The 25,829-nt window shown below is 39.5% G+C and overlaps 1 protein-coding gene across 1 annotated transcript; it reads right to left on the bottom strand.

Annotated features, from left to right (window-relative positions):
• Positions 1–2,153: 2,153 nt before the first annotated feature.
• On the bottom strand, positions 2,154–10,710 carry EXOC1L (exocyst complex component 1 like). The gene is made up of 3 exons (XM_050896216.1): positions 10,590–10,710; positions 6,599–6,729; positions 2,154–4,748 (listed from the first exon to the last, which is right to left on the bottom strand). The coding sequence occupies exons 1-3, from the start codon at positions 10,708–10,710 to the stop codon at positions 4,485–4,487; spliced, it is 516 nt and encodes a 171-aa protein (XP_050752173.1). The 3' UTR covers positions 2,154–4,484.
• Between the last annotated feature and the right edge of the window lie 15,119 nt (positions 10,711–25,829).

The raw sequence follows: 25,829 nt of genomic DNA, 5'->3' as shown, positions 1-25,829 counted from the left end.
ACATTAATACATCAGTATGCCTTTAAGGTATGGTTGATAAAATTTTTTAGCCAGGCCATGAACAATGAAGAACAACAGAAAACATCTTTTCCAAGTTATTGTTATAAATTGCCAAAACATGGACTTTTAACACGTAAAACTGGTTTCATCGTTCCTGTATCACTTTTCCACTTGACTGAAAGCATTAAACATGACTGACCAGTAGAGTCTTGCTGAATGTACTTCTATTTCTGACTTACAAAACAACATGCTGTATACTTCTATAATATATCATTCATGAGGGCCAAGGTTAAAAGAGAAGTTACAGTTTGGTAATTTCTCAATTCAGCCACAAAATCTAACTGTCTCTGGCTAGATCTATAAAGACTGGACAAGGCAGCCATAAAAGATTGGACAAGGTTTCATAAAACTTTTGTTGTTATTAGTCAAAACCCTTCTAGTTTCCTGTCTTTAGCTGTTAATTCTGCTAAAGGGCAAACACTCCCCCCCCCCCAACATAGTTTGTTAATGCTAAAATGTGTTTAAACATGTTAAAACTGACATGAGATAAGCTTACAGGATGCACAGCGCCATTCTCTCCCCTCCTATTTCAGCTTCCCACAGTTGCTCTTTAGAAAGGGGCTTTGATCTTCCAATACTGACTTTAATTCATGACAAAATATTCATAAATTACATATTACAAATTATGTAATACAATCCCCCGTTTTACTGCAAGAAGGTAGATTTATATGCTGAAAGTGACTGAAGAATTGGGGAATAGTTAGACGAGAAGGAAAGAAGTAGTATAGGCTTTCACTGGGAAGACCTGTGTTACTATAGGTATGACTCCAAAATACAAAGGAGAAGAATGAGAAATAACCCAGAAGGCACAGTCCAGAACAGGCTCCCCTCCCTGCTCTGTTTCACTTCCAAAATTATTTTTAAAATTCTGCATTGATGTGTATTTTCTTAATTTACAATGCAGGAAAAGATTAATTATCCATGAAAGATAAACACACAGGAAAAGAGTCCTTCTGTTTTAAGGTCATGGGTCTTAGATGGTGAAAATTATCTCAAATCCATGAACTCCAGTGGAACTTCACCAGTGTATTTTTTGTTGCTATGAACTATCTTATCTGAATGATGATGTTAAATGCTTTTTATAGCATGGAGCTGCAGGAAACTGATGTATTTTTTTAAGTATAGAATAAGACAAATATGGTATTGATAAATGCTACATACAAAATATTCTCAAATTCTTTTGTCATAGGTTTCCCCATATTCTTAACTCTGATGTTGGTTAAAGAGTTTAAAAAAAATACACCTAGGAAAAAAACATCATCTGTCTTTTATGACAGCCTCTATTCTCTCTCTGCCTCCTAAGCAAGTGAGCATGAAGTTCTGTTTGCTCATTATCACTCTTCTTCATTTTCAGGCTGCCATATTTTTTCTTTTCTCTGGAACAGATATGGCTGATAACAACTCCCCTGTTCTGAAGAAAATCCCCATTATATCCGCAATCCCACGTATTAATTCACTCCATCATTTAGTGGAAATGTTTTATAAGAATGCTACAAATACATTTGTGATAACCCTTTATTCCTGTAAGTTTCTTCCTATTCAATTTTAGAGAAGTCTTCCAGGAGAAGCAGATGAATCCTCAGATATTATATTTCAAACTACATTCTGTATATCCAATGTCAGGAAATGTGATGTAGGAAACAAGTCTGCGTTAATTGGAAGATGGGCTATTTAGCCTGTCAGGTCTTTTCCATTTATAATTTAGCATATTCTCTATCTCCTGTGGTGCAGCTGTGCTATACTGACCGCAAAGTGACAGTCTCCCGCACCTCAGGACAAAGACTTTCCATAGTGCGATCAGGTCAGTCTGGCAATTACACAGTGTCTTGGTATTTGACATCTTATAAAGAACTGTGTAAGTGTAAAAAGTCCCTAGATTAGGTCCACAAAGATCTTTTAAAGTATTTTTCCTTTTGATAATAACTGAAATAATTTACATGGACAATGCCCCTTCTTTCCTTTTGTTTAGTCTGATCACTTAGTGAAGAATGTCTGAAATATTATCTTCTCCGACAGAAGAAATGCCAAACAGATTTTAGTTGCATATTATTCCACATAAAATGCAGGCTTATTTGTCTTCTAATATAGTCAGTTTAATGTTTATACAGTACAAGAATAGAAAGAGATAAACTACTGATGCAAGTCCATTAAATATGGTTGAACATTATAGTCATTTTTAGCTTATCAGTTTCTAACACAATACATACAATTATTGGTCAGGAATTCACTATACCTGTACTTTATTTCAAAAGAATGCCCTGAACTGCTTATTATTAGAGGTTCTATGTTTTTATTACAATTACAAGATGAATGATGGGAGCTTTTCCACCCAGAAAATATTTCCTTGTGCCTAGTATGCAAAGAATTTGTAAACATTACAGAAAACATTGTGACCTCTACAATTAATACACAGTCCAAACAAGACAATGTATCATAGATAACAGTAGTCTGAATTACACTTGCTACTGAAGATGGTTTTGTGGAACCTGGATGTTGGGCAAATACTTCTTGTAGCTATGGATCAAATGTTACAACACACATACTTGCACTGGATTATCCCAAAGACATTCTGAAAAGACATTTCGTAAACAATTACTATACATACAGTCCTTCTCTCTAACAGTATTTAGGTCGCAAATGTAAGACTTAAGTCCTTACAAATCCCAGAAGATTTGTGTTACCCACATAAACTGCCTTCACAACTGTCAAGATATACATAATTACTAAGATTTGGGTTAGAATGAATGTAATTTACAACATATGCCTAGAATAAATATACAGCTTCTGAAGATTAGCTAATCAAAGGTATGGCCTTTCCTATACACAAGCAATAGGATAACATTTAAAAAGTAAAGTAGAAAGCTGTACATTTTATACAGTTTTTCAAATATATTCTCACTTACTTGATGTTATTTCAATTTTGAAGTGAAGTACATTTACACAAATGTTTTCAAAGGTGGGAGTCCATGTGAAAGACAACAGTGAAGTACGAGTCACAGTACCCTTGCGCGACTCTCCCATTGTACAGATGGCAGGTACTGAGAGAGGACAGTAACCAGCTCGTGATTTCCTAGGAGCTATTTACATCGGTCAGCTTTAGATACATAGCTGGTTTAGTCTGCAGCTAGTCTCCCTGTACCCTCTTGGCTGCCAAAAGGGAAAGCAAATTTTCTCCTGCAGGATGTTCTGACCAGAAGCTTCTCCTAATCCCCTTTTGGGTTGGCATTTCTTTCTCTATTGACTATGGGAAGAGCAGCCAGCTAGCTTAGCTGACTGACACTGGGCAATATCACTGTGCTTCTTATTGTCAACATTGTTCCTCCTCAGCTCTTGGTCAATACAGCTTTAATTCATCCTCTGTTTCTACTGTAATATAATGCTGTCACAAGTCCAGCCGTTATTTTTTGTTATGGGTGAGATCTTCCAAACCACTCAGTAGACTTGACTCCATGTTAAATGTAACTCTAAGTACTAATACGCATTTAAGTAGTGCACTGAATATGCTAACACATAGCTAGAATCTGGTGAAAATTATTCTCATAATTCTACAAATTTTGAAAAGTCTACCACTTGCCTACAAAGTAATTGTAGCAGCCAACAACTGCTGTTTACATAGTATTTTGTTAACTCTTGGTCCAGAGGTAGAGAAGAGACATAAAAAAACAATTTCTGTTCCCTAACTGGGCCTGTTCATATACATAAACAATAAAGTGCAAGAAAGAAGATGTTAATGATACAAAAGAGAAAAGTTCTGAAAGGTCTGATAAATAAAGCAATTCTGCTCAAGAACATTCATTTTCTGTTTTGAAGACAGTACCACAAATAATGGAAAGGCCAAAGGGAGTACTAGATATTCTGAGGGAAAAATAATTATAACTGCATAGGTGAAAATTTGGTACCATGGTACCTGAATGCAAAACTCCAATTCATCAGGATGAGGCTTTGATTCTTGTATTGATGTAGGTGTGATCTCTAACGGATTTAAAATGGAAATGTGCATCATTCTCATACAGAACGCATTTAGTTGCTTTCTTTTTTCTACTTCCAGGATATAAAAATTAACTGTTAGTGCTCTTAACGCTTTAAAAATATTTCCAGCTATTAATGAAAGATAATTTATACCTCCATGAACATATGAGCAAATGCTGAGCTCTACTTACATAAGCAATCACCATTGACCATGAGAATTACTGGTCCTATGTTGAAAGTCTCATATATTTCTACGTATTTGCCAGAGTGAGGCCCTCCTAATATATACAAATGAATGGTCAATTGTTTATGTAAAAAGTATGTTCCATTTTTTACTTACATGTAAAATTAAAAAGCAGATACTGCATATCACTTGCTATCTTTTTGATCAGGTGATTTATGAAATGCTGGTCAGTGAAAGTCAACCAGTCACCTTAATGGTAGAAAATGCACCTTTAGGACAAAGGACACAGGGAGAGACATAAAAGGTTGGAAGCATAGAAGCATATCCTCATAAGTACTAAGCAATCCCTATTGTTGGATGACCAGATTGAATCATCATTTAGGTAGGTGTCGTCAAAGTTCACAATCTTCAAGTCCTTCTTAAGGTACATCTCATTCAGTTTGTTTAGCGTTCGAGCAAAGGTATATTTAGACGCACAACTATATGCTTCCAGATTGTAGACTTTGTGAAAGTGCATATCAAAATATGGATTATCCTAAAAAAACGGAGAGAGAATGAAATTATTACACGCATTACAGATGTTAGAACGGCAATCTGTTGTTCTCTGCCCAGCTACCTTCAGGGCTTTTTCTCAGTTTGATGGACTTGAAAGGGCTTCGCATATTTCTGCTATTCATACTAAAGGATCTTTTAAAACTTTACAAAGTAGCGGTTTATAATTAGTTGCTATACCTTGCCATCAGGAGTTTCGCCTGAGTAAAACTTTCAGAGTTTGCCCAAGCGATACGCTGCACTTTATTGGGATTATACAAGCTTGTTTTGAAATGAACCAATTTGTCATGTTGCCTAAAACACACTATATGAAAAGCACTTGCCTTGGACTATAACTATATATGCCTGTCAGAAGAAGAATATTGATTGCCCTTCCTGCCTAAATTGTAATTCTCTCTGCTTTCTGGCTCTTTGGCACAATTAATCCTAGCAGCAGCTAAGTTCTGTTAAATTCTATGGATATTAATAACTATTAGGCGTATTTATAGCAGTGTTAATCACCCTGTAATTATGAGTTTGGGGTTCATTTAGGCTTTTCTTTAACAAAAAATGAGACAGATTTTGATCATCCCAGTTGTGGAAGGCTGAATCCTCTCTGAAGGATATTTTAGCACAACACTTCAGAAAAAAGCTAAAGTAAATTCATGCAGGCAAACGATAAGGAAATCCTCTGGCTGCCTTGGCTGAAGAAGGGACAAGAACATCTCCAGAAGCAAGATAACTTGGAGAGGGGACGCAAAGTATTATTAGTTTTGGCTTTTTTTCCCTTCTGGCCTAAACTGCAAAGAGCTCACAGGGTGCAGGGATACTCTGAACCTGAGCTCACCTCCTCTGTCTCCCAGGTTCCTAGTTTTAGATTTGAGGGCGATGTGCACAGGACAGAAGGACAACAACCACAGTTTGTCATTTTCCTTGGAGCAAGGCTCTGAAACCTTTCTTGCGGGCTCTTGATTTCTCTTTCACTAGGATAATGTAATCCAAATTCTGGTTTATGTTCATTTGAAAGCACTTTCAAAGGGGAAAAAGTAATTTTTTGCTGGACTACATTTATTATGCACGGATGACTTTTAAAATGTCTTCTCATACATGCAGTAAGATATTCTCCTCGGCATATTCTTCTAGCTTTTGTAAAATAGGATTTAATTCTACTTTCAGTGTTGTTCTGTATTGTACTACTGCAGCCTCATTTTACCCTTCTGAAGTTGTATCTGAGAGATTAGGACTTTTTTAGCAGTAAGTCAGTCAGATCTAGCCAAAGCTGTTTCATATTTATACACACAAATACACAAATATTTAATTGATCCAAGTAATGTGAGATTAAGCTATGTGAAAGAGGCACAACTTTGTGAGCTGGTACACCAAACAATGCACTTGCAAGACGTTGCCACACAGAGAACAGGTTCATATATTCAAATGACAGGGTCACATTCTCCATAAAAATATTTAACGAGATTTCGTTTTCAAATACAGATTAAAATCTATGGGATTAACTCCAGTTTACACCGGGAGCTGCAGGTGGAGAACTTTTATTCCCAGCTATGATGAACAAATTCGAAAGCATCCAGCTTGTCCCTCAGATCTCAACCAGAGAGATGAAGAAGATTACAACAAACAAGAAAATCTCTCCTTCCTCCTCCCCCTCCAACAGTGCAAACGCGGTATGGAGCCTCTCACATGCAATAAAATCAAAATACCTTGGAGGTTTCATTTATTTTGTTTTTTACATAACTTTTGTTTTCAGATAATGCATTTTAATTGCATTTTAATACTTGTATCCCAAATTGCAACACAAGAAAAGTATACTCTATGTATTTAATAATACATGACACTTACAGTATCTGCTTCTTTTCCATCAATCATCTCCAGATCTTTCAAAAACCACTTTTCAACTATTTCATATTTCTCCTCTCGATCCACTCGCAAGTGTTTAACCATACATATTTCTACTTCTTCACTTTTAGTCACTGCAAGAAAAAAATAGTTTAGATATGCAAGCAAGTACTTCCCAAAAGTTCCAATAATAAAAGACTTAATCAAACTACATTTTAGATAGTAACTTAAATGATGACGGGCAGGGCTGTATAAGGCTGTACTGGACTTAATAGTTTTATTTTGCCCAGGCAGTAGGAATAGCACCATATTGTCAGTCTATGAAACCTATCAGCTTTTAGTAGATTTAGGATTTACCTTACCCGTCCTGTGAAAAGAGAATCCTGTCTGTGCAGAAGCCTTTCATCTGAATTCACTAGCAGTGCAATGAAAGCCTAATTCTGGCACTGGATCTGTATGGATAATCCACTTATCCCACTTATTTTGAGGGGGAATCTTTTGGGGTGCTGGAGTCAGAAAATTGCAAAACTGCTACCAAGGCTCTGTATTTACACAACTTGTGCTATACTTTCCATTCTGTGGATGAAGTTCTCTTACGATGCCATTAGTTTTTTAAAGCAAAACTCTTATTTCCCTGTAAAATATATAAGTAGGTCACTTAACAAAAATAACATCAAAAATATTTCTTAAAGCTTCAAGTTGCCCAGGGCTATCTTTGTAGGAATTACTATTTTCTGACTTAGGCAGGAAATGAGAGTAAAAAGAGCACGAAGACACTCTTTGCAATAAATACCATTATTAATTGATTACATTGAGTGCTGCGTAGGAAGTTGGATTTCTGTAACACACAATAATGAGTGTGAAAAGCACCGGAGCCTGAACAATCTCCTGCACATCCAGCATGACAGCTGCAGGGCAGGCCACTTCCCCAAGCCATCTGGTAGCCTAAGGTAAGGGCGAGATGTCACCTACATCTGGCCAGAGCATTTTGACATCGTAGCACAAGGCTACAGATGCAGGAGCAAAATTTTTTTATTTCTAAATACTGCCTGGATTTTTGAAAACCCATTTTGAAACTTGACTAATTTTATCTTATTCCTGTTAAAACGTCTCTTACTTCTCACCTGTTTATAAGAAAACGGTTATTAAATAAAGACAAACAAAGGATATATGTTGGAGATACGCCTTCTTTCCATTGCAAGGAAAAACAGTGGAAAATATATAAATTGATTATAATTCCTCTCAGCCTGATTATAAAGCCTCTCAGCTTCCCTGCCTGGGTAATACAAATCACTGTTGCTTTTTTTTCTGGTCCCATCAGTCATAGTCGCTCAATGATTTTTTAACCAAAGGACCACCACTGTGTTATCTTCTATTGAGAAGTTACAGTGGTTTTCATTTGCAAGCAGATCTAGTAGGCTAATCTTAGAAAGTTCTCTGCATGCTTTCAGTTTCTGCCATTTTGTTTGTTTGCTTGCTTGCTTGCTTGTGAGGGAATGTGTTGTCTCCCTCAGAGTTCAAACAAAAGGAAACAAGCCCAAGCCCAAAAGCCCCCAGTCCTGCCAGAAATACAAGGGGATGTCCTAGTGGCCCCCAGGTCCCACACACTCCCACTTCTCTACCCCTCATGCAGGAGCAGAAATCGTATGACATAAGGGCAGAGCACAGATGTGTTAGGAATAACGAAACCAGGAGCATGTCCTGCCCAGTGGTGAAACTTGGGCGGACTGTTTTCAACCAAAAAAAAAAAAAATCTTTCTTTACTTTTCCTGCATTTTAGATGTCGCTTGTTCTCGCACTTGGTTAACAGAGTTAAAGAAAATTTAATTTTTTATATAGAACATGAGCTCAGATCTACCATGTCATTCTATTAAACTCTAAAAGCTTTTCTTGGGGAGGGCACGGCTATGGCAATGCCTTCACAGAGCACAAACTATTTCTTAAGGTCTTCCATGGACTGAACACCTTTTTCAGAGTCTCTGTTGGATAATACCATGTTATCCCTACCGTTCTTCTCAGGCATATCAATACTGGGTTGTGAAAATCCCTGAACGTGGTTGCATTTCAGCTTTATGTTCTTCCAGAGTTTATAAAGCATTTAGTGAAAGGATACTATTGCCTTCATGCAAGAACTGGGACTTGCTATGGTGAAAAGGAAGGGAACTAATGTTGGGGATGTGGCACAAAAAAAAGATTTTTCAGTTATCCACATCAAGATTTTGTTGTAATATAGATTTCAAAAGGCATAGACTTCTAAAGTTTTGCCTACAGTTTGAGTGATTTTAATTTTTTGTTGTTACAGTAATTTGAAATCAACAGGAATATACTGAGGTTGCATTGCAGGGATAAGATTTTAGATAATGTGTTTTGCTCCTACAGAATCACAGCAGATTACAGTAGCTGCTGGCAGCCAGATGCAAACCATCTTTCAGAATCAGATTTCCACTCTACTCACCACTTACTTGGCTATGCCTGAATATATTAGGAGAGTTTAATATTGGATACTGGAGAGATCCCACTCTTAATACTCTACATAAATTTTCCTTTATGTCTTCAGAGACTTCCAATCAGTTAATCTGATTAGAGGCTATCTTTAATGGCTTGTTCTCCTCTACCTTAAAAAGAAATTTTTAGTAAAGATTTTAAAGGCGCAAAATGTTATTTCTCCTCTTTGGATGTTTCATAACAGTGAACTGTTTAGATCTACCACATGCAACTAAACATACTTCTACTGGATAGTTTTATAAACTATGAATCAGGTTGGCATTTCTGTACATTTAGAAGCTCTATGACGTTCAGGAAACCATTTCTTAAAACTATTTTTACAGTTCTAAAATACAAAGCCTGTTCTACTAATATTACATGAGTGCAGGGAACATAGCTTGCTCAATATTTCCAGTAATCTGTAAAACAACTTAAATATTCTAAAGACTTCAGATGTTTAGAAAGATAATGATCACAGAATACGGTTGACATCATCCCATACTGGATGTTAACCCAATCTGTGTCTCAAGTACATAGATTATTTCTACCTGCTTTATGTGTATTTCGAACCTGAAGAGGAAGCAGACTTGAAGAAGCATTCACTTCAATCTAACTACTTATGGATGACAGCATTTCTCTTTTTGAGTATCTTTCAGTGTGGTAAAATAAAAAAAAAAACCACAAAACAAGCTTTTGTGAAACCTCGTTCTAAAAACGTTATGAAACAGATACACTTGAAATGAAATTTAGTAAAGAGCCAGATAATTAAGTTTACCACTCACAGCAATCTTGTTTTACTCACAGTTCCTGCTAATTACTGACTCCAATGTGTATTTATTTAAACCCCAAGTCTAGCTTATTGTTCCCAAAGTAATTGGGACAATATGTAGGACATTAGACCAAGACAAGGGATAGTGCAAAAGCTCTAAAAATTACAAATGTTTCCTGCAACGTTAATGTACTGCTGTGCTTTCTTATGCCTTAATTAGTAAGGTATTGCTCTTTTGAAAGCAGATTAGGCACTCGCAGCACTGCCACGTCCTGAACACTTCCAGCAGTTGTGTCGGAAGCGTCACGCTTCTCCGCTGATATCAAAGCTCAAGCCCGTTTGAATCAGAAATGGGAGAAAAAGCCGTTTCTGAAGGCTGCTGGCAGCGCGGGGACAGCGGGCTGGGTTCCGTGCCGTGCCGGGGCGCTGCTGGAGCTGCGGGCGGCGGGGCGGGCCCGGGGCTGCCGCCGCCCCGCGCCGAGGCTCTGCCCGCTGCCCGCTGCCCGCTGCCCGCTCTGGCCCCGGCCCCGGCCCCGGCCCCGGCCCCGGCGGGCGGTGAGCCCCGGCCCCGCTCCCTTGCACACCCCGGTACGCGGTCCCTCGCATCCCCACGCGCCCATCCGCGCCCACGGGCTGCCATCCCTGGGCACCCACGCCCACCTCCCCTCGCACGGCCACTCGTGCACGCCCAGGCGCTGACCCACGCGCCCGCACCCCCCGCCCGGCGGGCCGCCCCGGTACCTGCGGCGCACAGGTAACAGCGCTCGGCGCCCGAGCCCTCCACCTCGATGAACTCGTGCAGCCGCTGCCGCCGGGGCCCGAACAGCCTCTTCGCCAGCTCCTCCTTCACCAGAGAGGACATCGCCCCCTCCCCGCGGAGCTCCTCAGCGGCCGGTACCGGCCCCCCGCGCCCCGCAGCCGCCGTGCCGCGCCGGGCACCCGCGGGGCACCGCGGCGGAGGCTGACCCCCGGCCGCGCGGGGCCCCCGGCCGCGGGGAGGCATCGCTACCAGCGGCCCCCGGCGGGGCCCCGCTCCCTCCCGGCCAGCCCCCTGCGCCGCCGGGGCCAGCCGCTGTTAAGGCTCCGGCCGCCGGCGCGGGGAGAGGCCGGGCCCGCGGATCTCCCCGCCCCACGCGTGCCCGCCCTCTCTCCCTCCCTCCCTCCCTCTCTCCCTCTCTCCCTCTCGCTGCCGGCCGGGGCCCGGGGCCTCCCCCGGCGCGATGCTCCTGTCGCGGGGGTCGGTGCTGGCTCTGCTGCCCCGCCGGTGCCGGGACGGCGCGGGGCCTGAGTGAGGTCCCGGCGGCCGCGGCGGGGGGTGATGCCGTCGGGGCGCCCGCCCGGGCTGCCTCCCTGCCGGAGGAGGAGAGAATGAGCGAGGAAACACGCCAAGTAATCACACTGAAGGCAGTTTACCAAAAAAGGAGTTGTCAATTCGTGCAATTCTTTTTATCGGTAGATAAAAAGAGTTGGTAGAATTGATAAAAGGCATTAGACTGCCTTATGGCTGTTACTACTGTCACTACACCAATAGCTTTATGGCTATTAATAGAGTTAAGGGGAAAATTACCTTATGCCACTCCTTATCGACAGAAAGTGAACTCACCTCCGTGCAACAGGAGTCCTCAGAGGGCAGGTGCAGCCTGGGGACCGGAGGAAGTGACCATCCTCAGTATGTCTATGTATGTGAGGGGCCTTTTACATCGGTACACATGAGTATATGTGCAGAAATTTTGGTTGTTCCTGCCACTCTGCAGGTGTGTGGGTAAAGTTCCTGGGGGCAAGTACTCTTCTGATTTCAGTATCTGCAGTAGCCTGTGTTAGAGTTTTCCCTTTGGACTCATTTCTGGCTGCTTGTAGAAGTCGGATGTTCTCTTCTAATTCTTATGCTCAAGGTTATTATGTCTAAATACCTTACTGGGGTTTTCATTCTTACAGTCTCAATGTAACTTAGAAAGGAATCTAACCTTAGAATAAAACTGAGTGCTAAAGTGAAGATTTAGAAGGTGAGGTAAAAAATCTGAGGATTAAAAAAAAAAAAAACCACAAGTTTTTTGACAATATTATTAGAATAATTTAGTGCCATAGATCTACATGGTACTTTGCTGATGTGAAGTGAAATGGAATCAGGTAAAATGATGTTGATGTAAAATGAGGGAAAATCAGCCTCTGCTACAGATACTAAGCATATTGGCTAGACAAGTGGGAAAGGGATTGAAAAGAAACTAGAAGGTTTTGATTTATTCTGCTTCCTTTTGGTCCTGTGTGTTTGAACACACAGTTGTGATTCTTAAATCTATAGATCAATTTTCATCCCTGCTTTGGGAGAGTAAAGTTAGTCCAAGCTTCAGGTTTTGGATATATTTTACTAGCACAGGCCTTACAGACAAATTTCATCTCTTAACTTTAAAGGCTTATTTTAGGAAAAGAGCACCACGCTCACTTCCAAGCCGAGACAACTGCATGTCAGGAAAGTGCCTTGGTATGGAGACCTTCCACCGGATAGCTGAGGCTCAGGGATGCCCAGGTGCTTGCCCACAACCTTGATGACCCGGCCACGCCTTGAATATGGGACTGATGTACAAATTGGCTTGCAGTTCACGGTCCCTCTTTTTCTGCCAGCCTTTGGCAGAATTGTCCAGGCCCGTGCCCCAGACTTCAGTTCATCACCACCTGTGTTAATAGTGTCACGGCTGGAGGTTTCAGTGTCCGTACTCAGTGCCAGGGTCCTCATTAGGAAGCTGATTCTGACTGAGCCAGTCCGTAGCTCATGTTGCATCTCAGGTGCTCGAATATTTTTTTGCAGTTGTGAAGCAACAAATGTACAGACAAAAATACCCTCAGAAAAATACTGTCAGCTCTGGAAGAATTTTCCATCAGTTTTTCCCTTGTGAAAGATTCAGCTGGTACTGGAGAAACTGCCTAGATGGTGAGTGAATCATCACTGGCATCTTGGAAGTGACGGAGCTGAGACAAGAGTGGTGTGTAGCTCTGGTCTTTCTTGAGTTAGATTTTTACTTTTCACAGTTTGATCATTCAGTAAGTCATTCTGCCTCAGTTTTCACAAGAGTGTTTTGAGGTTTGATATATTAATACTCTTAAACTTTTTGTCTTTTTGGATATTCTTGCATATTAATATTGTGCCACTCTGGTCAGTAGTACACGGTTAGTAGGAATTTGTACGTTAACAGAGCTTTATATTGAAAGCCATGACTGGGCTTTAGGTGGGGCTTTAGGGCTGTGTAGCTGCTATCTGAGCAGTACTAATGAATGTTCCGCTGCTCCTCCACCTCCTACCTTCCTCCGTCCATGCCTGCTTAGATTTCACCATATGGAAAGAGCATTGCCTGCATACTGACTTGAGCATCTGTTGTACATGCTGGGGAAGTGTGAGGCTCATGGCAAACACATTCATAAATATCTGCATATTTTGTCCCAAACCATGTACTCTTAAAGCACAGACACAGATAAATTACCGTTTTCATATTTAGAAATCTTTTGGAAAAGGAGCAAGAGTTTTCAATAACTTCTATAATAATTTAAACATTACTACCTGTTAGATGCAGCTGTCCAAAAAAAAAAAAAAAAAAAGAAAACTGCTATCTAGACTTTGGTAAAAGATTCCTCTGGATTTATTTCTGCGCTGTTGTGTATGCAGATAGCACTCAGAAGATCCTATCCTTTGATGTAACTATTTTCTTCATACCTCCTCTTAAATCAAATTATATTTCAAAAAGTATTATAGAGATTGAATTACTTCTGCAGTATCCTTTAATGCATTCTCAAATGCTATATCAAACAACCACTCTGAGTATATATGTAGAAAGGTACAATGGTGATTTTAATGTTGAATGTTTTAATAAGAAACAGAAAAGTTCGTAATTCACTATTGCTCTTGATTCTTTTGATTCTTTATTCACCCATCCTCTGTTAGAACATAGCAGGACAGTTTTGGTGCAGCTGGTATCATGACAAAATCCTGGATTTTGGATAATGCCCATAAACATTTTTTTTCATATCTACCTTATTCTTCATAGTCTTTCTCCCTTACTAGATTACAGTGAGGAGAAATGACCATTCAATTTTGGAGGTGAATCACATAATAATTTTCTTCCTCTCTATTTCTCTACTACTTTGCTGACTTGGGTGGATTGGAAATAAGGCTTGGTAAGCTTTAGAACCTCCTTCCTCTACAGCATGCATAAAGCTAATTTTTATGTCTCCTTGCTTGGTTGTCAGTATACTAAAAATTTTGAAGGATGATTCTTACAGTAGGTAAAGAGCATCTGCAGTGCCTGCCCAGAGCTTCTTGCCTACTTACACATTTTTCTGTCGTCTGTTGCCTTGCTCTGCTTCTGTTCTCCCTGTTGCTTTTCTTCTGATATTATACCTCTTCTGTCTTTTTTCTTTCATCTTCTGCTACAAACACCTCTTATGGACTTAGAGACTCTTTTTAGATGACTCATGCAAAAAATAACACAGATTTCGTATACAAAGCTGGAGTTTAACTGAGAGCAGGTAAGCACCATGTAGGCACATGTGTAAGCCTGCTTTCACTGGAAAAGAAGCATACACGATTCAAGGCTATGATAGGAAATCCTGGTGGTTTGCAATTTGAAGCTCTCCAGGTCACTCAAATTTCATCCCACTCAAAACCTGTCATTATGAGCTTCCCCTTTAATATTTCTTCTTGCTGATATTACTATTGCTGAATGGAAAAAGAAGCAGTTTCCTAGAAGCTGAGTGGATGTTTTGAGCGATGAGATTTCAGATCCACCTTAGCTGCAATACTGTAAGCCCAAATCCTAACAGGTCAGAATTGAAAGCCAAGAGCTGGGCAGTAACTTACCCAGCCAGCAAGGATACACTAACCATGGACCGGGATCAGCTTCCCATTCTGGCATCCAACACCCTGGCCAGCTGCCCCTACCTCAGCTAATCCCTCCCATGAATGTGGGTCATAAGGACATAAACCAGAACAAACTAAACTCCTTGTTACCAGGGCCACAAACAAATTTAAATCCAAATTTAACTGGGATTTACCTGTAACTGTCCAGATAGATGAATTACAGATGATTGTGAAACCTGCACAACCCCTAACCCAGTCTCACAGCGGTCTACAAAGGAAGACCAAAGGTCTATAACATGAAGTAGTCACCAGGGGAGTGTCTTAGACCTTTCTGCTAAATATTGATTACTTCTGTTCCTTTTTGTGCCCTGTCTTTTCCCAGCAAACTTTTCCCATGTCCAAATACAGTTTTCCTTACTGTACCCAGGATATTAACTTTAATAGATGTAGTAGCAGGTCCTAAAAGGATAAATCTCTCTAATCTTTATTGTTTCTCAGTCACACTATTCTGGTAGAAACCAATTCACCAGCTTTAGAATCAATATTTGTGATGGGTCCCTATACTCCTTTGGATCTACTAATGTGCATGTAACTGGTTACTCGGGGCTTGATCCAAACCCCATTAAGTCAGTAACAAAATTTCCTTTGATTTTGGTGGGCTTCAGAGTAGTCATTACTGGCACAGAAGAACAGTCACCATGTTTAGGTGGGACTGCACTGTGTTCTGCATGTTGAAACCCTCCAGAGGATGTACATTTGATCTCTCTCTCAAATTCCTGGCAAGAAGCACACCCTTACAAAGCAGTGTTCGCTGGAAGCATCTTTCCCATTGCTCCTTGCTTGACAATGTTGCAAAATAAAAGGAAGGAAAACGCAACATTCAGAATAATCTCTCAGAGCTGCAAAGGATCCCTGTAGGCTGAAAAACATAATGTATCAATTTATTTAAATTAGGCTTCACTTTCCTATAGCTGTTGTTTCTGTTTGAGGTTTCAGCCAGGTATGGTTTTTCTCTGTTAACACTTAGTTTATTGTCTGTAAGTATTCTTCAGAGCTTTAGGGCTCCAGACTACTGTTTTAACATCATAGATAGAGATTTTAGAGTATAAACTAGAAATCATGAAAAACGTTCTACAGTGAGTTGGCTGTACAGAGAGGTTGCCAAAGCTGACTTGAGAAAACTCATTCTGAACAATCCTCACCTGTTTTTCTCCCTCTTGTTACTAATGATTTACTTTTCTCAGGTCTCTTTTCCCACTGACATTTCTAGGTGATCTGGCTCCTAGTTATGGCTGGTTATTCACATGTTTTGATAGCTAAGCCAATAAAATTAGATCCCTGTGCAGTGAAGCATAAACCTAGTTAAGTTGTACTGAAAACTGAAGCAGCAGAGATAACAGTGTTTCATCCAGAAGTGCTATTCAGTGAGGTATGGCTTGAGTCACTCAGTTTTAAAACAGAAGCATAGAAATACATGCTGGAGAAGCCATCAGTTGGTTAAAATGTTTTTGTAGAACTACTTTTCTCCTGAATTCCTTTTGGGATCCCATTAAAAGAGTCTTGTACCAACCTCAGGATATATGGGTGCTCAAACAGAGGATGACTCAAGATCTCATCAGTTCTGGTAAAGAAGAGCAAAACCCAAATATGATTGGTTTCTCTAATGGTATGATGTAATTATTAAGTTTAAAAAAGTAGTACTGTTCTCTTTTCCTGGAAGAAAGGAGATAAAAGAGTTTCTTGGAGATTTTATTTAACTGAAGCTCAAATCTGTCAAGTTTATATTGAGGTTATACAGGTTTATCATCCTCAAAATGTAATCATGACCGTCATTGGGATAAATGATGCCACATCATGCCAACATCCCATCCAAAATTTTCCTTTCAACAGAAAGTACATGCTTGTTTTTCATAGAATAGTAACCAGATGGTGTTTTATGGATGAAATTTAGAAGCATATTTTGAAACATAACACCTAAGTAAGAAGTATCCAATTCTTCTATGAAGAATCTACACGTGTTGTATTTTACACATGTATGAGCTAAAAATTAGGGCTTGTCGTGGTTTAACCCCAGCCGGCAACCAAGCACCACACAGCCGCTCGCTCACTTCCCCCCGGTGGGAGGGGGAGAGAATCAGAAGAGTAAAAGTGAGAAAACTCGTGGGTTGAGATAAAGACAGTTTAATAGGTAAAGCAAAAGCAGCGCATGCAAGCAAAGCAAAACAAGGAATTTGTTCACTACTTCCCATCGGCAGGCAGGTGTTCAGCCATCTCCAGGAAAGCAGGGCTCCATCACGCATAACAATTACTTGGGAAGACAAATACCATCATTCCGAACGTCCCTCCCTTCCTTCTTGTTCCCCCAGCTTTATATGCTGACCATGACATCATATGGTATGGAATATCCCTTTGGTCAGTTGGGGTCAGCTGTCCCAGCTGTGTCCCCTCCCAGCTTCTTGTGCACCCCCAGCCTCCTCGCTGGTGGGGTGGTGTGAGAAGCAGAAAAGGCCTTGACTCTGTGTAAGCACTGCTCACCAATAGCTAAAACATCCCTGAATTATCAACACTGTTTCCAGCACAAATCCAAAACATAGCCCCATACTAGCTACTATGAAGAAAATTAACTCTACCCCAGCCAAAACCAGCACAGGGCCTTAAGTAAGTTAACTCCTATAATAAGAGTTTAGGTTCCTGTTCAGCAAAGCACATAGTAACACATTGATGAATTGGAGCCACATTTAATTAACAGCATAAAATCCTGGCATGATGGATTCAGCACTTTGTTATTCAAATGAACCCATTCAATGTCATACAGTTTGCTTTGTGGAGGTAAAACCCTAAAGACAGTAGTAAAGTAAAAAAAAGTAGTAAAAAAAAGTTAAAAAAAATCCTGAGAGTTTCTACGCATACAAATGACTGTTAATCTTCTGACAGCTGGAAGCTTTTGAAAGCTTAGCTCAGGATTTTGACAGCTGTGTTTAGAACAATAACTCTTGGTGGTGTGTTTTATAAACATACAGGGGAGGAAGCACAGTAGAGAGTTATGTTGACCAAGAAGTCAAGAAGTGTCTTGATGATTACATTTGAATTACATTAGGTTGTGATGCCAACCAAACTGCCCTTTTATGTTCTCATTTGCTTGTAAATTTTTTGAATAAACCCGGTTTTATTTCAAGAGTTACCCAGAGCAACTTTAACAGATATTCTGTCAAAAGCCTCTTCATACTTTTTGTAATGATTTTCATTTCTACCTCTGTAGTCTGTAGCAATAAATTTTGTTTGTCTTGGCACAAGAACCATTCTTTTCTCTCATGAAAATTGAACATTATTATTAATGTAGATAGTCAATTACTTCAGATTAATGTGTATTTATATTTAAAATCAATACATCAATGTGATGCAAAGCACTCTTAAAACACTATAAACTTCTGCTGGATATCTAATCCATTTTTTAAAAATTCATAAAGAGTCGGGAATCTATACAACTGCATAATTTGTATGGATATTGTATTTAGGGGATGAGCACATAGTTGACAGTTGTGTGGCTTAAAATATGGTTTATTCTATATAGATCTTTATAAATCCTTATTCTGTCAGTTACTCAAAAAGGTTAACGTCAAATACATTTAGAGAAGAAATAAAATACAAAAATATTGAGAGTAAATTTAATTCATCATGGGAAAAAGCTAGTAAGGGAATGGTGGACACATCTCCAAATGCTTTCAAAGGTGGCTGGCATTGTCAAAGAGTAACTTTAGTCAATTATAAAGTACAGCATTCAGTACAAGGATAATTAACTGAAATGTAATGACCCAGCATTTGCAGATTATGTGATCTGATCTTGAACTAGTTTCTAGCTTCCTCTTCATGGAGCCAGAAGGATTTGTTGCAATGAAGGCAAATGGTCGTTCTGCATTGTCCAGCTTAGTTGGAGTCCTGGACATGGAAGAAACTACTCGAAGCTGAAACTACTCACAAGACTAGTAGGTCATTTGCCTTTCTCAAGGCAGGATCAACCCAATCTAGCTCATTTGTCTAGTCTGCTCCTAATCAGAGCCACAACTTCTATAGTGGTCATGAAGTCCCGTATCTTGCATACCAAACTGCAGCATTTAAAGAACTCTAATACCCCTCTGTTTGCCTTACCCACCTGACATCCTTAGGGCTCTCTGGGTGCATAAAATAAGCATGATTTAATGCAGGGCATTTGAAAGAAAGAGTAGGTGTCCAGGGCAAACTTCTGCTTTTTAGACTTGGGAACTCCTTAACATTTGGTGATGAAAACTTGGATTCACTATGTTTTTTTCTTGGTCTTTATTCAATTCTTACATTTCACCCTATAACTGAAAAAAAAAAAAAACCCAACCACCATATAAGTGTAAGTTCAATAAAATAAAACTACAGGGTGCTTCATCTTTTTCCTTGTCTGAATTTTGAGTTAGAACTAGAGAATATTGCACAAAGATGGGAGAAGTGTGGGTCAACCTCTTTTTGTCTCTGCCAGGCCTCAGTTCATAACCTGGATTACACTTGCATCATCTGTTCCCCATTGCCTTCTCATGGGGAGAGGCATGTGAAAGGTCTTGACTGTCTGAGCAAAGCTTTTCAGCTGGCTAATGCTACTAAAATGTATGGTTAGCATTCCCCTATAATTACATTTCATGGTCTCCCGTTCTCTCCTTCTATAGACAGACATATAATACATTAATTGTTTTCCTTCCCATTAACATCTTGGTAAAGAACTGGGCAAAGACAAAGAAAGATCCTTGCCCCATGGAAGTGTAGACCAGGACCCTGCACCTGGTTTGGCATGGCTCAGCTCTACCCATGAGTGGACGCTGCTGATGGCACTGAACCAAATCAGTCAAAAATGCACTGATGGCCTGGGACTGTGTAATCATAAAATCATGAGTCCTGTCCACTGGAAGGTCTGTTCCACCTGCAGCATTTACTGCGTGAAGTAGATATACCTGTAAAATCATTATTAAGGAGGAAGTTCTTTTCTCCAAACATATTTTATACTGCTGTTAGAAAAGTTGCTGCAATCAATGAGATACACAACTTCAGAGAGATCTGCCCTTCTGGAACCACACCAAAGAGCTACGGCCACAGCTCTGAATTCTTTGGCAAAGACCTTTGAATCCTTTTTTTGCTAAGAGACATCTTAAAAAAACCCCAACCAGCTAGTTTCATCTAGCATTGACATGGAAGTTGTTAATTATGCTGTAATTACTTTGCTTCCATTGAAACAAGTACACCTATATTAATTAAAATTAGAAAATACTCACAGACAAGGCCTTCTTTTCTGTAAGAAGCTTGAAATTCCAATTTGGTCATTAAATAATTACCTCAGCTCTCTAGTCTTTGTTTTGAGTATGTTCAAGTTCTTATAGATGGATGCAGACTTGTTGGCCTTATTAGTTTGAACAACTGGGTCAAGTTGTCTAGCTTTTTTCTCTAGCGTGTGCAAGTCTCATTAGATGCTGTATGTTAACTTATTCAAACTCAGATCTTTAATATTGTTGTTAATGTCCCTCTCGTTTGTTGCCTGAAGCCAGTCATGCAGAATAAGAGCTGCGAAATCCTTCTTGTGTTGCAGACTGTCCGTGTTTGGTGAACTCAAGTGCTCCCCGTTCAGCTACCGGAGAATGAAAGCTTGGAAAGGTTCTGTGCTTTTCCACTCACTCATTTATACGCTAAATCCGGGAATAAGCATAGGCTTATTTTGATTACACTGGCAGTGGGAAATTCAGGTGCTGTACTGCTACGGGGCAATGACACCTCTACTTCTATCACAACCAGTATATGCTGAAAGTCAAGTAACTGGATTTATGGGAAAATCTTTACTAAACACTGGTTTACATGGACTTTTTGAATTAGTTGTTATCTAAATGAAATTTTAGAGAAAATTACTATGGGTCTTCGAAGCTGAAAATATGCTGTGTGAAGTGACACAGCAAAATCTTATATGAAAATTGTAAATAAATGGCTAATATTTTATTGTATAAAAAGCCATGATTGAATCATGAGGCAATAGTGTGAAGTCTACACACTGTGACCATGTGAGTGATTGATACAGAAGCCTGGCAAAACTTATATCCACAATGCATTAGGCATATAAATAAAATGTTTCTGATACTTTGCCTCTTGGTACTCAAAGCTGTTCAAATTTGTCACCTTTAAAAATGTTTTCACCAAAGGATAACTGAATAAAAAGAGCAAGCAGTATCTTTCATTCCAGCACAGTACTTTATGGTTTTCGTAGTCTTGAACAGACAGAAGCAGTCTTCATGAAAAAAAGCGTTGCTTACATGAGTCATAAAGTATAGAATACCCACAAATTTGTCATTTTGATGAGAAGGTTCATTCAATTTCACTGTTTAGTCAATCCAAGCTAGAGACTGTCAATTTTTTTTCATTTTTTGGTAAATTTTTCCAACAGCCTGGAAACAATACTGAACAAAAATAACAAATATATTCCTCTCCCCCTGCCCACCTCAATGATTTAAGCATATTGCAACAGGAGAGTGAAGCTTCATTGTGTCTGCCAAACATAAAACCATTCCAGAATCAAGCCCTTCTGTTGAACTAATTAAATAATTAATTTATTCTGGAACTAATTAAACCTGGTTTCCAAAGAACTTCTGCCTGGTGGCTCGTTGATTTTGTAGCAGAGTTGCGCTACGGCTGTGTGGGAGCTATTCTCTGCTTAGATGTCCAACCGAGCTGGTGAGAGCTGCTGTGAATGTCCTAACTGCAGGAAAAGTTTTGATCATAATTAATGTCTTATTGGACACCAGAGAATCCACATCACCTCAGTTTCAGTTTCTTCTGGAGTGGGTGCTCTGATAGAGCGTGAACTCCAGCTGAAGCACTTACTGGTCTGGGTGTGCTCTCTCCTGTGTAGGTTTTCAAATGTCTATCAATCAATAACATTAATAGAAAAATTGGGTATGTGGCAGTAGTGATTGCATGCACTCGCACATGTGCATTTTGTACAATTGCAGATGCCATATTTTCTAGGCTAGAATGTTGCAGATGATTATGATGGTTTAAATTATAAATGTACATTTTAAATAATGTACACATAGCAACACGTGTGCCACTGTTTCCTTGGTGTATACTATTTTTTCATTGCTTTGCTTTGCTCCTCTCCAGCTGCTTGCCCTTGAAGCAAATGAATAATCTCATTGGATTAACTGCTCTCATTTAAAACAAAGCACGTACATAAATGTTTAAGCCGTTTTGAAGTATTTTTCTTTCATTCAAGTAATAACTTTTTGTACAGCTTCTTTTTTTTTCCTAGATAGATTGGCAGGAGTCCAGCAGTGCAGTGGGCAATGTTCAGCTTAGGCTGTCTCATGTTGGAAGAGATCCGTTATTCAAAACCAGTGACTACTTTACAGGTAACCTAGTTGATATTTTTACTGTCTATGTATTCTCCATAGTAAGAGTACACAGGAAGCATAGCTTTGATACCAAGAAGATAAAACAGCCGTATTAGGCCAAAAGGGAGATTTCCCCTGCTTCTCAGTATCCTGCCTTGACTCTGATGTGGAGTATCGGTACGGAAAGAATCCAAGTTGGGCCCATGCAGAGTGGTCTTTCCTAAACTCAGCTGGATCCTGGCAATCAATGTCTTAGGGACTTTCTAAGCCTGAGGTTGTGTTCAGTCCATTATGTTTAGTAGCCATCAGTAGGCCTATCTTCTATGAAATTATCTAATTTCATTTTAAAATGATTTATACTTTTGTCCTGCTTAGCATCCTGTGGCAGTGAGTTCCATAATTCAGTTAGTATGCTGGATAAAAAAGTATTCCCTTTTGTTCATTTTAAACCTGCTATCTGATAATATCTTTGGACATCTCCTACTGCTTGTGTTGTATGAAACGGTGAAGGGTTATTTTCTGTTTCCAAACTGTTTGTGATTTTATAGGCTTTTATCATATCCTCCCCCTTAATCATTTAATTTGTAAATTGAAAGACCCTAACCTGCTTACACTCTCCTTATATCTCTGATCAGTCTCAGGATACATTTGCCTCCAGTTTTTTCTTGTTCTACTTTTGGAGAGGATATCTCAGCTGAATGTAGCAGCCCATCAAAATGCCACCTATTTGTCACTCACTGTCAGCTCTAGATTTGACCAACCTGAAAAATTTAGTATTCTCAATAAATTTTGTTACCTCTTTATTTACTCTCTTTTTTCCAGTCCGTATATTAGACAGTTTAGGTCCTAATGCAGATCCCTGAAGGACCTGAAGTAACTTTTTTCATTGTGAAAATTAACCATCTGTTTCTACCTTTTGTTCCCTCTCTTTTCCCTACTCATGGGTTCATGGGAGGAACTTCCTTTTTACCCCGTGTCAGCCTTAGTTATGTCAGTCTATTTCTAGTTCCCTTCAGAGACTTTGGTGAGAGCTTGTAGAAATCTCTTGGAAATCTGTGCATACTCCATCAGCTGGACGGTGTGTCAATATGATTATCATCTCTTTTGGACAGTTTAATACATGTACAACCACAACTTATCTCTGCAAAACATATGGTTTCTTCCCTAATGAGTTGTTTCACCTGTGTTACTTTTTATCCTGTTAAATATTACAATTCCTACCAATTTTTGTGGTATGCAATGTCAGACAGAAAATGTTGTCAGGAAGTTGTCTACTCAAGGAGACTTACTCTTCATTTTACCCATTCATTCCTCAACTTTGTTATAGTCTGCCTATGTGTGTTGACCCTGCATACATGTACAGCCTTCTTCACTTATAGGAGATTTGACCAGATGTAATGATCTGCCTGGGCAGATCACAACCCACTCTTTTGACCTCTTCCTATATTCTTGAAGCAGTGGTAAGAAAATAAATCAGACCAGAAACCTCAACACCTTTCAGACCTGGACTCTGTAGTGGACCGAGCAGGTAGCAAATTAGCTACTGTACAAAGCTGAAACTCAAAATAGAAGGTTGTAGCTGTTGGCTGAGTTTTTATTTGTGTAGTAGAAAGCAGTCAAATAAAACTATTTTCTGCTAAGTATTTCACAACCTGTACATTACTGTATTTTATAAAGAATCTGTTGTATAGATTAAGATGTACTTCAGTACTTTTTCTGAAGACAAATAAATTCATATCTCAGATGTTTCCCCATGGCTACTGCAGAAACTTCTATAATTAAAATATGTTAAGTGTCCATGGGGAAAGGTGGGATACAATCCACATAATTGCAGAGACCAATATTTGCATATTCCCCTTGTTTCAGAACAAAGATTTTGAAAAGCTTAAGGATTTACTGAATAGCTGTTCCGAGCAAAGAAGCCAGCAAGACTGCAGGCAGGTAAGTAAAATAGATTTCTGCTGATAAATAATTAATCCAGTAATACTGGTGCCCCATATACATAACCATTGCATTTATGCAAACATCATTTAGAAGGAGAAAGAGCATTTGCTTGGAGTGTGCAACATTATTGATGGTTCTGACAATTTAGACTATTTCACTTGAAGCTGTCATTCCTGCCTTGAGTGTAAGAGTGCTAATCTAGCTGATATCAGTTTCCCAATCTTGAGGGACCTGCACTTGGCAGTCTTTGCTGTGGTATGAAAGAAGAGCAGATGACAGTATCGAACACTGGCAATGTGTATACTTTGGGGAAACTTGGCCCTTCACTATATATTATTAGGCATAAATACTAGAGTACTAAAATATGCTGGTACATTGAGAGAACTGTGACTCTTTCTCATATTGAAGCAGCAATTTGGGTTGAGTCTTTGCTGTTATTTTACTGGGGAAAACATTCTGCAAGAGGGGAAAGAGAAAGAACAAGGGTGAAATGAGATAGTGAAGGATGCATGAAAACAGTTCTTTGATACCAGGGCAACGAATATTCAAGATGGAAGATTTATTTCTGAATACATGAGGTTTTTTTAGACTTTCAAACTAGTTCAAAGACAATCTCTGTAGGGTTATTGAGTTTTTTCTCACAATTAAACAGAACAAGAAGGGTATAGAGGGACAAGATGTTTTTCTGCATTTTAAGTTTTAATATCCTTACATGAATAGAGTAATCCTCTTATATACAATAATGAGCAAAGAAATTTAGATTCTGGTTTTTTAGTGGATACAAAATAAACAGGCTTTTTAGATTTAATAGGTTTTTGTTCAGTTGCACTAATAAGATAAGTGTTTTCTGTAAGCAGGAGGCTTGGTCTATAGCATTTGGCAAATATTGACAAATATTGCCTCCTTTAAGAGACTGTAGCATGGGCTGTCTCATTCATCAGGAAGGTGACCGATAAACTAGATATCACTTCTGTAATGCTTCCAGTTTAAAATTTTTGCAAGCCATTTTTCTGTCAGTTCACGGAATTGACAGTATAATCAGTGTTCTATTCTACCAAACATTTCTTAATTTGGCAAACGTGTTAACGAGATGAAGTCTCGTGGCTCACACTGATGAGGTAATTTCCAGTTCAGCTCTTGGAGTCTTAGTGGTAGGTTTCTTTAGGGACTGTTTAGGCTTTCGGACCCACAAAGACTCTTGTGACTTCTTTACCATCGGTGTCCGTCACCAGTAACATGTACTGACAAATGTCTTCATTCCCACAGTAGCACCCCCACCAGATTCTTCCTCAGACTTTGGAAAGGCTGAGCCTTACTCCACTTTCTTCTTCCAAGGGGCAGACATGGCTGGCATCATCTCTTGTTCCTCTACTTAGCTAACATGAAAGTTGCAACCCTCTCCCCTGTCTTTGTCAGAAGGTGGTGTGATGGGATAGTCCTGTGTGCACTTTGATGAGGTATAGCAAATTGTAGGCCAGATGGCAGTGAAGTGGGCATGGCAACAGCTGGCACAACTTGTTCCCCTGTCCGCTTCCACTTCAGATGTGAGAGAAGCCCTCCCATGGGGTGCTGAATCGAGGACAGTCAAAGGTGAATAATTTCACTGGAAGACCTAGAGGAATAGGACATATAGGGGGTATTAGGCATCCTATTCAAGGAAGGTGAAGGAATGTGCGGCAAAAGAGACTTGCAAGCAAAGAAAATGTGTTTGGTTTTTTTTTTTTTATGCAGTGGCTGACCTAACAAGAATAAAAAAAAGAAGATGTAGAATGACAGAACTAGACAAACCAAACTAGCACCAAC

This window comes from Gymnogyps californianus, chromosome 4 (assembly GCF_018139145.2).
Source record: "Gymnogyps californianus isolate 813 chromosome 4, ASM1813914v2, whole genome shotgun sequence".
Taxonomy (NCBI): domain Eukaryota; kingdom Metazoa; phylum Chordata; class Aves; order Accipitriformes; family Cathartidae; genus Gymnogyps; species Gymnogyps californianus.
Note: the sequence above shows the minus strand (reverse complement) of the source record. Positions and strands in the feature narration are given on the sequence as shown.

What these genes read in the sequence shown, in the direction of transcription:
- EXOC1L (XM_050896216.1), bottom strand. Translation starts at nt 10,710, where the DNA reads ATGTCCTCTCTGGTGAAGGAGGAGCTGGCGAAGAGGCTGTTCGGGCCC. An exon ending in CTGTTACCTGTGCGCCGCAG is followed by an intron (nt 6,730 to 10,589) that starts GTACCGGGGCGG and finishes TTTTTCTTGCAG; the next exon opens with TGACTAAAAGTGAAGAAGTA. An exon ending in ATGGAAAAGAAGCAGATACT is followed by an intron (nt 4,749 to 6,598) that starts GTAAGTGTCATG and finishes CCGTTTTTTTAG; the next exon opens with GATAATCCATATTTTGATAT.